This window comes from Marmota flaviventris, chromosome 1, assembly GCF_047511675.1.
Source record: "Marmota flaviventris isolate mMarFla1 chromosome 1, mMarFla1.hap1, whole genome shotgun sequence".
Taxonomy (NCBI): Eukaryota; Metazoa; Chordata; class Mammalia; order Rodentia; family Sciuridae; genus Marmota; species Marmota flaviventris.
Window position 1 is genome coordinate 206,654,635 of NC_092498.1, and position 15,556 is coordinate 206,670,190.

General features: G+C 51.2%; 1 protein-coding gene across 2 annotated transcripts in view; it reads left to right on the forward strand.

The window, feature by feature from the left end:
• The window catches only part of Med26 (mediator complex subunit 26), a 51,236-nt gene extending 36,297 nt beyond the window's left edge, over window positions 1-14,939 (forward strand). For both annotated transcript variants that reach the window (XM_027932439.2, XM_027932440.2), the window contains 2 exons: window positions 11,514-11,588; window positions 12,179-14,939. In XM_027932439.2, coding sequence (XP_027788240.1) covers window positions 11,514-11,588; window positions 12,179-13,834 — 1,731 coding nt within the window. In that variant the 3' untranslated portion in view covers window positions 13,835-14,939. The remainder of the gene's footprint in view (window positions 1-11,513; window positions 11,589-12,178) is intronic.
• Window positions 14,940-15,556: the final 617 nt, after the last annotated feature.

Consider the following 15,556-nt stretch of genomic DNA (forward strand, 5'->3'; position numbering starts at 1 on the left):
GGTGGGGTGGCCTGACCTGAGCCCTTCCCAAGTGTAGTCCTGTGACAGGCTTTGAGGACTGCATCAAAGCAGTCCTTCCTAAGTACCTGTAGTGTGCCAGACACTGCCCTAAGTATTCATGTATGTGTTTTGTCACCCTCTCAAGAGCCCTGAAGGATGCTTTCAAAAAATGGTCTGCACTTAGTAACTGAAGGAACAGCAGCATAGGTGGGCTCAGAGCTGCCTGGGACCACCAGCTGAAGAGCTGTCCTGCCACTTCCTGCTCTGGAGTACTCCTTTCAGAGTTCACACAGCCCGCTTCAGTGGTGTGATGGCTGCTGCTGGTTGGAGCAGATGCAGTCATTTAATTACCTTTAGGACCTGAGTAAGTTTGTGGATCTCTTGGAGACTCAAATCCCTGGCCTATAAAATGGGCACTAGAGGTCCTTGCTACTTACCCTCAAGTTTGACACATAACTTTACCAAAGTGGGACCACACTCAGTTTCTGCATGTTCTTGTCTCCCAGCTTAGAACAGACTTGGTTACCCCATGAGGGGTGCCCTGGAAAGTAAGACCACCAGATATTACATGTCATTTACTTGAACACAGTGACCTTTAAATGCATGCCAGTGGTGTCCCGGTCTTCATTTGTGGTCGCTTTAAGATTTGAGCTTAAGCCCCTCTAGTGAAGGACAGGTCCTTGTCTTCCTGGTAGTTCCTGGGTCCTGCCCCAGGTTCTTAGAAGTCTGTGTGAGGGCCCAATGGTGGTCTCTCTCTTGTTGCTTCTGTTTTGACTGGTTGCCTCCACCCACACCTTAGGACCGACCATTATGCCCATTCCCCACATCCAGATAGACCTAGAGTTGGTGGAGCACATGTCTGCAGTCAAGGCTGAAAAAGCACTTGGCGAGTTGGGCATATACCTATAATCCCATCAACTTGGGAGAGACAGGTCGGAGGTTCACAAATTAAGGCCAGCCTGGGCAACTTAGCAAGACCCTGTCTCAAAATAAAAAAGGTGAGAGTTGTAGCTCAGTAATGGAGCACTTGCCTAGAATGTGTAAAATACTGGGTTCATTCCCCAATACCACTAAAAAAGGGGGTGAGGGGAGAAAGCAAGCAAGCACTTGGTGACGGGTTTCAAGTGGCTACACTTGGTGACTGCAATCTCCTGGTTCCCAGGATCCCACTATATTCCCAGTTGGGCAAGCAGGCAGGCCTCTCTCCTTTGGTCTCTTCTCCATGGGCCTCAAATCTCTCCATAGACCTCAAAGGCTGCCTCCAGATTTCTTGCTAGGCACTGCCCTGTCCACAGTGATCTTATAGACCACAGAGCTACCTGGTGGCAAGGGTTTGGACCTTTCTGGACTGGCTCCTGTAGGCACAGTCATCTGGATTAGTAGTCAGCATGCCATTCATGATCCCCACACACCATCTTGTGGTTTTTCCAGGCTCCTGGAGGAGGAACTGGGGTCAGGTTGGTGCTCAGTCTTGCATCCAGTGTTGAGCCAGCACAGAAGGCCAGGTGGGTCCCCTGCTGCAGCTTTAGACCTCACCATCTGGTCTTTATCTGCCTAGTTCCACCCTGGTTGTCCCAGGTGGGTAGCACAGGAACACTGTCAGAAGCCTCGCTGCTTCTACTTAGCAGTTGCTTGGAGGTTGTTCTCTGTCAGTTCTTGGAAAGCTGGCTTGTTCTCCGTGTCTTCCATGGTGGACAAAGCACTGAATGTGTCCCTTCCCCTGGGCATTGGGTCATTTCTGGTCTTCCATAGATGATATTCTTCCTCCACCATCCTGCTGTCCTCAGACACACCAGGGTCACCAAGACCCTTCTGTCAGCTTCTATGGCAGAAATGAAAAGTTCTGCTTGGTTTACTCTTTCCAGTTGTATCAGCATAAGAATGAATTGATTTATAGATGACATTTTGGGAGCTTTTGTTCTCTCAAAAAGGGCCATATTACAAGAATTGTAATTCCCATTGGCCTGATGCAAAGGTTGGAAGAATTTAGTTTGGTAGGTTGGTCAGGAAAAACTGCTCAGAAATAAAATGGAAAGGAGAGAATGAAAGTTTGGGGACTCAGTGGCTGGTGACCCCCTCCTTCCTTGCTCTGACTACCAGCCTTTCTCAGCAGTCACAAGGGAGCTCCTGCCACTGTCCCAGGCCCTGGGGTTTCTCCTCCTGGGTGAACGTGAATGTAGCCAGGGCTCTGTGTGCTGCCCGCACCCACCCTGTGTTGTATTTCCCATCCCCTGGGCTGAGTTGTAGCAGGCGATGGCATGCTCTGCCTGTTGGGGCTCTACGGGCTGTTGCAGGGTCTGTGAATGCAGGATAGTCAAGGAGATGTGGACAGTGACAGGCCACTTGGATGAATGGCTACTCCTGAGGAAGCAGGTGAACCCTGATGATGGGAAGTGCTTTTGCAAGTGGTGGTTGTGGCTTTGCGGTTCCCTGCCTCAGTATCATTCTTCTTCTAAAAAGCCGTGAATGGGAAACTTTGACCAATGGGTGTGAAGCTCCCATGGGGTTCTGGTGGAGGAAGGTGCTTTCACCAGTCCGAGCCTGTGGGACCTGCATGACTACAGGAGACTGAGCTGAGAGAACACTGGGCGACTTCCGACCAAGGGGAGGGTTCCTCTTACTCCTGCCAGGTGAGACAAAATGGAGCCAGGAGACTGTACCTTCCAGACCTGAGAAGGGAGGATGGAACAGGCTAGACTCTTATATAGGCCACATCTTGCATGGACTTGCAGCAAAGACTGTGTGGGAACAGAAGGAAGCTGCTTGGGGACATGTGTGAAATTAGTCAGAAGCGGGAAGACTTGCTGAAAATGGTACAGCTAGGACCAAATCACAGACAGGTGCACACACCAGCAGTCCCATTTTGTTCACCCATGTGGCCTCAACATGACACTGCTGGGTGGGGGAGGGGTGCTAGGTGACTCAGCTGGGTATGACATTAGAATTCTCAGAACATTGAAGGCTCACAGACTGCTTGCTTCTGAGTGCCATCTGTGGCATGTTTTGGTTTAGAAGAACAGCTTGCTGATGAACACTTCCAAAGTCTTTTGAGCTAGCAGTTTTTGTAAATTCTTGTCTAGACCATTTTATGTTAAAAAAAAAATGATGACAGTGTCCATGTTGTTGGTTTAAAAATGATCCCATTTTTCCTGGGACTTTGCAGCTGGGGCCTTACCAAGTGCTGCTGACCTGACCTGCTTTGAGCCTAAGGAGCAGGTTTTGGGGGGCTGCATTGCCTGGATGTGGGCCCTCAGGCTGCCAGAGTAATACCACTTACTGCCCAGAGTGGCGAGCCTGACTAGCCAGTGAGTGAGGGGTGGATGGATGCAGAAATGCCTTGTCAGCCTTGAGAGGCCACTCTTGTTGTGGACTGCTGCTGGGCCAGCCCAGTGGGGATTGGGCTTCAGTGTCATCATTGTGGCCTTTGGCTTAGGTAAATTTTGTATATGGACTGTGGTCCCTGCTCCCTGGCTATGGCTCTTGGGCACCCTTGGGGGAAAGGCAGAAACAGTAATGAGACCATCCAGAGGTGGCCTTTGTAACCCATGCATTTCCTGCTGTGGCAGATTGGGAAGAGTGTGTGTGCAGGAGCCAGCATACTAATTTGGTACATCCCCAGCCTCACCTAATAAAACACTAGGTGGGCCAGCCATGCATGGTTGGCCGAGCCTGCATCAGGCCAGTGGGAAGTCCCAATCTGCCACCTTCTAACTGTGTGGTCCACCTGGACCTCCATGACCACCCCAGCAAGTGGTGGTTGTGTGCAAGTTGAGCTAGGGTAGGCCTGTCCTGGCTTGCCACAACTGGGTCCCATCCTTGCCCAGACCTTGGGGACACAGGGTTTCCCCTTTGCTACCATAGCAGCTTCAATCCTGAGAGATCAGGGATTTCAGGCAGGGTAGGAACCTTTGAGCTGTGGAGGGAGGGGAGTGATACACCGAGGGAACACTTATACTCCAAGACCCAGTGTCTTGCTTCCTTTTTCAGATTAAGGCTGGAAATCCCCCACAAGGGGTTTGCCCACACACCCTGAATAGGGCCAGCTGAGGCTGCTCAAAGGGAGGGCTGCCTCACCACACAGCCCCAACTTCGAACTCAGACCCAGCTGTCCTTTCACAGAAGAAAGACATAGGCATCTGATGAGGCCCAATTAAAACATTTTTCCCATAGAGGTTTGGTTTAAAGATGATTCCACACACCCTGTAGAAGCACTTTTTTCTGGGAAATCTGGCCTTCTGCACCCTGGAGAGGTTAGAAAGTGATTTAGTTCCCGAGGATAGTCACAGGCCAGCATTTGGAGGAAGCCTGAAAAGAAACTTCTGAGTAGCCTGTCTGGCAGCTCATTTGTGGCCAGAGGATGGCAGGTCACAGATGAGCCAGGAGTTCTTGCTGGCAGAGTTGGTCAGGGCATGCAGCAATGGCTGTGCCTGCCCTGTATTACTATTGGCTCTGGCCCATGTTTCTGCCCTCCTGGGTTAGGGTGTCCTAGCTTACACCCCTCTGTAAAACACCCCAGACCATAGCACCCTCTTCCTGGCTTCAGACACACCTCTCTCTCTTCTCTGTCTCTTCCTCGCCCCCCCCCCCCCACCACCACCACCACGATAGTGTCCTTAGTCCTCAAGCAACCCTCCTGAAGTGAGTAAGAGCTTCTTCCCTCATGCCAGAAACCTGGGGCACCCTTCTCCCTGCCCCTGCTTACTGACTCCTCCCTCCTGGTCTTGGCAGCCCTGAGAACCTGGCTGTGGCTGTCCTGGGCTCTTTCCAAGAGCAGGCCAGGCCTCTCCCAGCACAAAGGAACTGTTGAAGTACTGCTCACTCCTGGTTCAGGCTGTGTGTGGGCCTCTCTCACAGGGAGGCGTCAGGCACACCTCTGAGTTGACCCCTGGTGGGATGCTGCTGGGGCCTTTGGTAGCTAGCTCCCCTTTGTATCCCCAAGAATGCATGCAGAGTACAGTTTTTGCCCTGGGTCTTTGAGCAGCAGCTCAGTAACCTGCAGGAGGCTTGGTGAGAAGCTCCTGGGGTCTTACCAGATGGAACAGACCATGTATCTTGAAGCAGAGTTTAGGAGGCTCCATGCAGGCTCACTGTGGAGGAAGTCAGTATTCTACCCACCCTCAGTCTTTCCTTCCCCACACAGGTGCCAGATGGTGGGAGTTTGAAGCCACTGTGACGAGCTAGAAACAGTTATTTGCTCATTTCACCTCTACACATCTGTCAGTTCCTTCTAGAGCCAGTGAAATCTCCATCCAAATGTTACAAAATAGGCATGCTTTTTCACATGCTTTATTTGTGGCAAATTTCAAATATAAAAGTAGAATAAGGTGGTGGCTGGGGGTGTGGCTCAGCGCTAGAGCACTTGCCTAGCATGTGTGAGGCACTGGGTTCTGTCCTTAGCACCACATAAAAGTAAAAATAAAATAAAGGTATTGCATCCAAGTATAACTAAAAAATATTTTTTAAAAAAGTAGAATTAGGTAACTACTTTATTTCTATAGATAGAAACTTAGAGGCGACCAACACTGTTTCCTCTGTCCTCTTCCTACCACCCACACCCAAGTGGATTATTTGGTAGCAAAGTCCACGTTGCATCATCTATTCAGGAAATAGTGTAAACCATGTCACAATGAAGATTCATGGTGTATCTTCAGTGGTTTTCTTAGAATTGTGCGTAGGTTTATTGTTGCAGCCCATGGTCCCATAGTGTGTGGGGGTTCTGGCCTGAGCAGGAGTGGGGGTACTCATTCACATGGCTTTAGACACCCAGGCTGCTTCAGAGGGTGCCATCCCCACTTGGGCTTTTGTCTGTGCATGTCCAGCCTTTCCTTCCTCAGATTGGCTGCAGGTTAAGCAGTGGATGTCATCGTTTCAGCACAGGCTTAAAGACCTATCTAGGGAGAAAGGTGCCAGCTTTTCTAGAATCCTTTCTGAGGACCTTTGTATGTACCCTTGGCTCTCTACAGTAAGACAAACACATAAGATCTGTGCAGTCCTGGGTGAAGAGGGATGCCTGCCCCCAAGCATGTGTCCCTAGAGCATCCCTTAAGTGTTGTTAGTCACCTTCTCATTATTGTAACAATACCTGAGATGATTACCTTAAAAGGTGGAGAGGTTTTTTTTTTTTTTTTGCTTATAGTTTCAGAGGTTCTAGTCTATGATCAGTTGGGTCTGTTGCTTTTATTCTTGTGGCAAGCAGTACATTGTGACAGGAGCATGTGTGGCAGAAACTGATCACCTCATGGCAGCTAGGAAGCAAAGAAAGAAAGAGGGGCCACGTCATTATCTCCTTCAGAGACTTGCCCCCCTGACCTCATCTCTCATTTCTTTTCACTAGTTCCCTCCTCCCAAAAATTCCATAGACTGGGGATTCAGGCTTCAGCACATGGGCCCTCGGTATGGGCACTCTGGTGGTGGGGGCCTGTGTGCCAAAGGCCCAAGACTAGCTCTTCCCACTTGGTCTGTCTCAGATTCCAAAAAAGATGGGATTGACATTCCCTTTTCTATTGTCCCACATGTACCTGATTGTGCCTCTTGGACCTCCAGTCTAAATTCCAAAGTGCCTGGTGTGATGGTTAAGGAATCAGTTGCATCAAATTCATGTTCTAGGCAGCTGGGCAGTACCTGTTTGTGCCTATGGGACACAGGTGGGCCCACTGCTAAAACTTCCTGCCCTGCGTTTGGAACAGGTACGTTGGGGTTCCCACCTACTTCCCCAAGTGCTCCCTGCCCTTCCAAGAGCATCCTTGGCTCTACAGTCACCCTCCTCCACCTGGATACCATTGCTACTGGCTCCTCCTGCTGACCCCATTGCCAAGGTTGCCTTTCCCCTATAGACATTCAAGCATCAGCGTGCATGGGGCAAATGCTACCACACTAGGGGCTTCAGGGGCAGGCAAATATTTACCTCCAATTAAGAGGCCACATCAATGCAAATAAGTGTGCAGGAGGAGCAGCCACTGTTGGTGAAAGGAGAGGCAACGACTGGCTCCACGCCTTATCGAGAAAATATAAGTAGATCCGCATCTACCCAAGGACCCCTAATGAGAGGCTACAGCCCCTCACCTGGGAATCTGCTTCTTTTGGGAAAGCCATTTGGCAGGGTGGTTGAGAGTTTATTTGGGGACTGAATCCTAAAGGAAGAGAAAGGGCCATGGTTGTGCCAGGCCACTCAAAACAGCACGAGGCTGCAACTGTCCCTGAGATGTGGACCTGAGTGAGCCCATAGAACTTTCAGAATGCCACCCTTCGAGGGCAGCAAGAGAAGGAACAGTTTCTGTGGTGGTGAGGCTCCAGTACATTTCCATAAAGATAGGTACAGGAAAGACCCAGAATAGGACCAGGATGGGTGGTCTGTTGAGGGAGTGTCAGATTCAGCCCTTAAACAGTAGTGAAAATTGATAGAAGACAGATTGTGTCAGCCAGTTCAGGTCCCTGGGTCTGTTCTGCCTCCCGGTGTCTCTTTCCTGCTGGAATCTTCAGGTTCATCCCTTCTCTAGGGTTTTGGCGTAGTCTCGTTACTTCCCTTCCCATCCTTCCAACTCTTTCCTGCTTCCCAACTTGGAGGCCCAGGGGACACATCTTGTTTGTCCCATCCTTTTCTGACCTCCATATGGGCTTTGTTTGCTGGCATGCTGCCCTTGCCACAAGCGTCCCCATCCCTCCCCCAGTGACTCCTTGCCCTGAGGGTCCTCCTGGCCTTTCTGAGACTGAGCTGGAGCACCAAGGTGAGGAACCTGCTCAAATTTTGCTCCTGTGGGACCCAGTGCTGGTTTGGGTGCCAGGCATTCTCTAGGACAGACTGATGAGCTCTTAAAAGCTCTGTGGGGCTGTCAGATTTCTGAAGTCTTGTGTCTGCATTCTCCTCCCTGGTAGGCCAGGTGGGAACTAGGACATAGGGAGCCCTCACTCCATTGCACTAGATCCTTTTCCTGGTCCCTGGGGGCCTGATTGACTGCCCCTGGAATGCCTAGGTGGTACTCCCCACACAGGACTCAGAGCTCCTGCCACCATAGCCCAAGAGGGGGAAGAGCAGGACAGGGTGTAGTAGCCACCCTTTGCTTTGCACCCTTTGTCCTCAGCACAGTTGGTATTACCAGCTGCCTTCAAGCTCTCAAGGGCTCACCCTCCTCCAGGGATTCCTCAGGTGAGTAGCCTTCATGCAAGATGTGGGGGGCAGTGCAGAAAGGGGTCCACAGAAGGACATAGAAAACAAAGGATTTTCTGCAAGGCTTCCTGGAAGCTGAAGGCCCCTCTGTATACTCCTAAGTTGTGGGACACATGAGCACATGGGCAGGGCCTTCCGACCTTCACGCCATGCCCCCAGCTCCCACGCAGCTTCCAGGAGGCTCTCTGGATGGCTGTTGGTTCAGCAGAGAGTTCTGAGGCGCCAACTCATTGCCAGACCCTGGAGTTGCCCAGGTATTGTGCCTCCTCCCTCCTGCCTGGTAGCAGGACGATGTCTGCTCAAGGACAAGGACACTCTGTGCCGCCAGGCTTGCTGGGCCTGGGCAGCATTCCGCTCTGTGAGGACTGCTGGTTCAGGAGTATGTGGGTACCCAGGGCTCTAAATATACCAGGGTGAGATCACTGGGGTGGAGACGAGGCCATGTGGCAAGCCCAGGAGCCCCATGGGTACAGGAATCCCAGGGTCAGGGAGCAGTTGGCCCTTTGCAACTGACCTCCTCACTGCCCAGTCTTCTCTTGCATTGAATCTCTGCCCATCGCATGTTAGGGATAATACAGAATCAGCTGTGTCTCCTGTTGGGTCACCCCACCCCTTGACAAAGCTTGAAGCGGATGTTTTAGAGCAGTCTGAATGTGTTCACAGACAAGAACATCAAAAGCAAGGAGTGAATTGGCTCATTGGCAGAGGGACAGCTTTGTAAGAGCACTGTTGGCAGCATGGAAGCCACTGTCCTTGCTCTGTGGTCACTGTGCAACTTTACATCAGAGGAGACATGGATCCTCTGCCTTCAGCGGGAAATGGGCAAAATATTAGGAAAGCCAGGAAAACATGAGGCCAGCAAGATGTCCATATGCTAGACTCTGGAACCTGGGCCTGTGCAACCTCACAGGCAGACATGGCTAAGGTTATAGACTGGAGGAAGGGAGTTGATCCTGGATCATCCCCGCAGATCAGGGATCTGTGATGTGAGGAGGCCTCAGCCCTTGCTGGCTTTGAAGATGGAGGGAGGGCCATGAGCTGAAGGATATAGTACTCTCCAGAAGCTGGGAATAGCCATTGGATAATAGCAACAAAACAGGGACCAGAGTTCCACAGCCATAATAATGGACATCTGCCGACACTCAGGAGCAGGAAACGAATTCTCCCCCAAGAGCCTGCAGAAAGGAGTACAGCTGCAAGCACCAGGATCCTAGTCCAGGGAGACCTGGACTGAACTTCTGGCCTCCAGAAGCCTGAGATGATAAATGTGTGCTATCCAAGCAGCTAAACTGGTGATAGAAACTAACACCACAGTCTTGCAGGATGTAGGAAATCCTCTTCTCCACCCTGTTCTGGCACCCAGTGGGACTGTAATTGGTGCAGCCTCCCTAGGGGCTGAATGAACGTCCTTCTCAAACCTGGGGCCTGCTGCTCCTTTGCCTACTGGTGCGTTAGCCTGGAATTGAGTCTACCACAGATGCTGATTGCAGCCTTGTTTGTGATGGCAAGAGGATGAGGCCTGTGGTCCCCACTCGCGCCCCAGCATTAAAGTGCGACCTTCCCCCTGCTGGAAGGCACAGATGAACCAAGTTAAGAGATCTGTTTGATGCTGGATGTTTCTGATGTTAAGTGAGAAAAAAGCAAGGTATAGAGCCATTGCTGGCTTGCTTTGGTTTTTAATTGTGTGATAAGTGTATATATGTGCCTACTAAATGGTATATTTGGGGAGGAAATACAAGGGACACTCCAGTGGCTGGGTGGGATGTAGTTTTCTTTGCCTTTTTTTCATGTAGCTTTTACTTGTATTGTGTGACTGCATTATGCGCAGTGTCACGGCATGCTTGAGGGGTTGGTGTAATATGCCCGTTGTGTGAATCTCATGAAAGATGGGGGCTTTATAGGGTTGTTTCCAGACAGCCTGTTAGAAACCTTGTAGCTGCTGGTAGGGGGTGGCTGGCCTGCATCCAGATCCTTCACCAGGTAGGTTTTGGCAATATGTGTCCAAACTGTCTTAAAACCAGAAGTTCTTCATTTCGATGAAGTCCAGCTTGTCTGTATTTTTTCTTGGACAGTTAGTGTTTGGGGCTCCTACAAAGAAACATTTGCCTATCCCCAGTTTGCAAAGATATTCTCCTATGTGTCTTCTAGAAACTTGTAGCTTGTTTTAGTAGTGTATTCCTTCAACTCTTGGTGGACACCTGCTTGTTACATTTGGCTATATGACCTGCTGTGTTGGGTCAGTTCCCGGCTTCTGTAAGCAGGGATTTCCCTAACATGTGAGATCGCTGTTAACAACCAGGAACACTGGAGACAGTGGGGTTTCTGTGTCATCTCTGTCTGTGCAAAGTAAAAATAATAGTACTGGCTCCATGGGCTTATTGTAAATATTAAGTTATATACAGAAAGTGCTCAGAACAGAACTGTCTCATAGCAAGATCATAAAAGGGATGGAGTGCATTTTCCACACTGCCAGGTAAAGTCCAACACTTTCTAAAGTGTGCGGTACCCAGGACTACCTGGCATTACCATAACTGCTGGTCTGCATGTATCCCTTTATGAATTCAGTTTGCATTCTCCTGATAAAGTTGATCACTGGAGCTGACATCGGCTATTTTGTATGCAAAGGTGCCAGTTCATGCCTTCTGGCTGGGGCTTTGTGGCCCGTCTCCTCCCAGTTTGCTGGCCCTAGGCTACCCAGCCTTCTAGAAGAGAAGACAGGGGCCTGACACATGACTCTTGTTTATAGGAAACACGACTTTTACATATACATATATATGTGTATGTGTGTTATATATATATATATTTCTCCCCAGTGGTAGTTGGACACAATACCTTTATTTTATTTATCTATTTTTATGTGGTGCTGAGGATCGAACCCAGAACCTCGCATGTGCTTGGCGAGCGCTCTACCGCTGAGCTACAACCCCAGCCCCTGTGATGTTTTACTTTTTATGGTGTGTTCAGATGAACTCTAAAGGCCTTGTTAATGTCATTAAATTGATTGGTTTTGGGGGGTGCTGATCTTTTGATTTGAAACTTTGTGCATTTTGTTGAGTTCTTCAGCCCCAACACCCCTGAGGAGGCAGAGTTCACCTCATATATCAGGAGCAGGCCTCATTTCATAGCATCCCGAGTGTCAGCTGGGTGAGGGGAGGCAGGTGTGAACATGTGTACACCAGAGGTATGCCACGCCCTGGAAGAGTGGACAGTTGGGTGGAGGTGAACACTGGGTGCCATGTTAGTCCTGGGAGCAGGTAGGAGGCTTCAGAAATGGGAGTGGGCTGGCCCTAGGCTACCCAGCCTTCTAGAAGAGAAGACAGGGGCCTGACACATGACTCTTGTTCTATAGATCCGGAACATGGTGGCGGTGTTGGAAGTCATCTCCAGCCTGGAGAGATACCCCATTACCAAAGAGGCACTGGAGGTGAGTACCTCAGCCCAAGCCTAGGGGGCAGAATGGGGAAGCAAGGGCAACCTCAGCTGTCTTTCCTCAATAATTACATGCCTTCAGAGGACAGAGGGGGGTCATGTGCCCATGTGCTGTCTTCCCACGCAGCACTGCACGAATGAGGTGTTTCTAATCCTTGACCCTACTCCTTCCACACCCTGCACACCTTGGCCTGTGTGTGGGGAGGCTCCAGTGAGTGGCACTGTCCCTGGCCCTCCACTTGAAGATCAGGTTTGCTGTGCCATTGCCTTGGCTGTGGAATGTTCTCACCTGGCAGATGTCCTTGCAGTGGCCTTGATAATACCGAGTTTCCAGGCACCAGGAGGCTGTGTGACATTGCTTCTGAGAAATCTGCCTACGGCCCTGGGACACTAAGGTCTGAGGACTGTCTTTGAGAATTTATATCATCACAAAGGACCAGAAATCCCTATTTGCATCTGAGAAGCTGACAGTTTGGGGGTCAATGGAGAAGGAGTCATTTCAAAGCTGGGGGCACTTCTCTGGATCAGCTCCCTTTTCATGGGGAAGTCCCTCTCCTAAAAGTATGTCACTCTCTCTGTTTATAGGAAACACGACTTGGGAAGCTCATCAACGACGTCCGTAAAAAAACCAAGAACGAGGAGCTCGCCAAGCGGGCAAAGAAGCTGCTGCGCAGCTGGCAGAAGCTCATTGAGCCAGTGCACCAAAATGAGGCAGCGCTGCGGGGGCTGGCCGGGGCCGCTGGCTCAGCCAATGGGGGTGCCCACAACTGCCGGCCAGAGGCGGGGACGGCTGGCACACCCAAGAGCATCCATGACCTGAAGAACCGCAACGACATCCAGAGGCTGCCTGGGCAACGGCTGGACAGGCTGGGCAGCCGCAAGCGCCGGGGGGACCAGCGTGACCTTGGACACCCTGGGCCACCTCCCAAGGTTTCCAAAGCTACTCATGACCCCCTAGTCCCCAACTCATCCCCACTCCCCACCAATGGGATCAGTGGGAGCCCAGAGAGCTTCCCCAGCCCCCTGGATGGCAGTGGGCACTCGGGCTCTGAAGGCAGCCGCCTGGAGCCCAGCGAGAACGACAAGCACAGCAGCAAGATCCCTGTCAATGCCGTGCGGCCGCATACCAGCTCCCCAAGCCTGGGCAAGTCCCCTGGACCCTGCTTGCAGACAAAGGCTTCAGTGCTGCAGCAGCTGGACAGGGTGGACGAGACTCCAGGCCCTCCCCACCCCAGGGCTCCCCCGCGCTGCTCTTTCAGCCCCCGGAACTCACGGCATGAGGGCTCCTTTGCCCGGCAGCGGAGCCCATATGCACCCAAGGGCTCTGTGCCCAGCCCCTCACCACGGCCCCAGTCGCTCGATGCTACACAGGTGCCATCACCGCTTCCACTGGCCCAGCCATCCACACCGCCTGTGCGGAGGCTAGAGCTGCTCCCCAGCACGGACAGCCCTGTGCGCTGGCTGGAGCAGTCTGAGGGCCACCAGCGGCTGGTGGGGCCAGGCTGCAAGGCAGGGCTGCTTCCAGCTGAATCCCTCCTGTCACGGGCGGGTTTCTCCCCAGACTCCTCTAAGGCAGACAGCGATGCTGCTTCCTCCGGTGGCTCGGACAATAAAAAGAAAAAGAGGTACCGACCTCGAGACTACACGGTTAACTTGGACGGGCAAATGGCTGAGGCGGGCGTCAAGCCCGTCCGGTTAAAAGAGCGGAAGCTCACCTTTGACCCCATGACAAGACAGATCAAACCTCTGACCCAGAAAGAGCCAGTGCGGGCAGACAGCCCTGTGCACACAGAGCAGCCACCTAGGACAGAACTGGATAAGCAGGAGGCCAAGGCTAGCCTCCAAAGCCCCTTTGAGCAGACGAACTGGAAGGAGCTGTCGCGCAACGAGATCATACAGTCCTACCTGAGCAGGCAGAGCAGCCTGCTCTCGTCATCAGGCGCACAGACCCCAGGGGCTCACCACTTTATGTCTGAATACCTGAAGCAGGAGGAGAGCACCAGGCGAGGGGCCAGGCAGCCACATGTGCTGGTGCCTCATGGGCCGCCCACGGACCTTCCCGGGCTGAGCCGAGAGGTAACACAGGACGATCTTGACAGAATCCAGGCCCACCAGTGGCCAGGGGTGAACGGGTGTCAGGACACACAGGGTAACTGGTATGACTGGACGCAGTGCATATCACTCGACCCGCACGGTGACGACGGGCGGTTGAACGTTCTGCCTTATGTCTGCTTGGACTGACAGGCCCGTTGGCCACAAAGTGCATTCCCACCTTGCAGTAGCCAGGGCAGGCGGGTGGCTGGGCCCAGCTGCCTCCAGCAGTTGGCAACCCGGGAAGTCCAGTCCAGGTGGGAGGGAGGGGGCGGGAGTCACGCGGTCTCTGCGCTCTTCCCTCCAAACTCCTCCTTTTGTGAAATGCTGCTACCAGTTTACTAACAAAATTGAAAAGGAAGGACCGCGCAGAAGGAAGGACGGCAAAGTGAGTTCAGAACTCTATAGCAAACCAGCTATAAAAAGCGTTAGTCCCCTATCCCGGAAGAGGTGCAGACACTCTCCAGCACCTGAACACTGGGACCTCAGTTGCAGGCAGGCACAGGAGAGGTTACGTTTAACACAGCGACAGATGTATGCATCTCATCTCTGTATTTTCTGTTCTTTGATTTAGCCCAGTGTCTGTGAGACAGCGGGTTGCACCTCAGCCTGTGTTCGCACCCCACCCAGCCACTGGCCAGCCAGTGTTTTCCATCATGCGCTGGAAGCTTCTTGGCTGTGGCGAGCCACTGGCAACATGCAGGCCGGCCAAAGGGCCAGCTAGCTTAACCCACACTCCACGGGCATCCACCCATTTGTATCTGGTTTCAGTTAAAACCCAGTTCTTAAAGAAATGCTGCAGAAATTTAAGTTTTCTTGAGTTTATTTTCATCCTTTATTCCTTCTGACCACTAGCCAAATAAATTTCCTTTCCTTCTCCCTTTTCTTTTTCCTTCCTATGCATATCTAGAAAATTTCACCTTTCTGGAGCGCCCCCCCCCCCCAAAAAAAAAAAATCCCAACCAACCAATTTAGAGTAACCGCGGGTGCTACTGGTGTGTAAGCTGTACTGCTGGGCAAGAGGGGAGACCTGTCTGTACGCTGGAAACACTCATAACCATTCCTTTAGATTCGTTTGCCTTATGGTTATTTGTCATAAACGCGATTTGCAAAAACAAGGAGCCTTAGTGAATGTACAGTACCTAGACTTCTGTGTTCTCAGGACACAGAAGGGAGCAACTTTGCTATTTGGTCCAGTAAGTGGACACCTTGTGATATAAATGTGGAAATAAAAAAAAAAAAAAAAAAAAAAAAACATTTGCACAACCAGTCTGGAAATCGTTTCTCATTTGAATCTTCACCACTAATCAGCCCTGTCCTGGATTATGGCTTAGCCAGGGAGTCCCACATCTAGACTTGCAGGCTCATAAGGCAAGTAGGTTACAGTTTTCAAGTTGCCTGTTAGCTTTCTGCTGCATTTAGTGGACTTTTACTTGTCTTTCTTTCAGAGCTACCTGCTAGCTTGGGGCAACAGTCCACAAAACAATATCAGGGAATGTTACCCTATCTCATCCAGACTTCACCCACCCCACAGAGAAGCCCTCTACAGCAGGCTCCATAGCTCAAGTTTATCATTTTATCCCACAAATATTTTTAATTCTTAACATGCCATGGCCCAGAGGTGCAGAGCTGTGTGTCAGGCATCCCAGCCCTGGGCTGCCAGCTCCTCATGCATGCCTGAGGCTGCCTTAGTACCTGGTTGGTGATGGTTTGTTTTTTTTTTAATTGTAGGTGAACACAATACATTTACTTTTATATGGTGCCAAGGATCAAACCCAGTGTCTCACACATGCTAGGCAAATGCTTTACCACTGAGTCACAACCCCAGCCCCCTAGCCCTTTTTTAAATTTTCAGACAGGATCTTGCTAAAT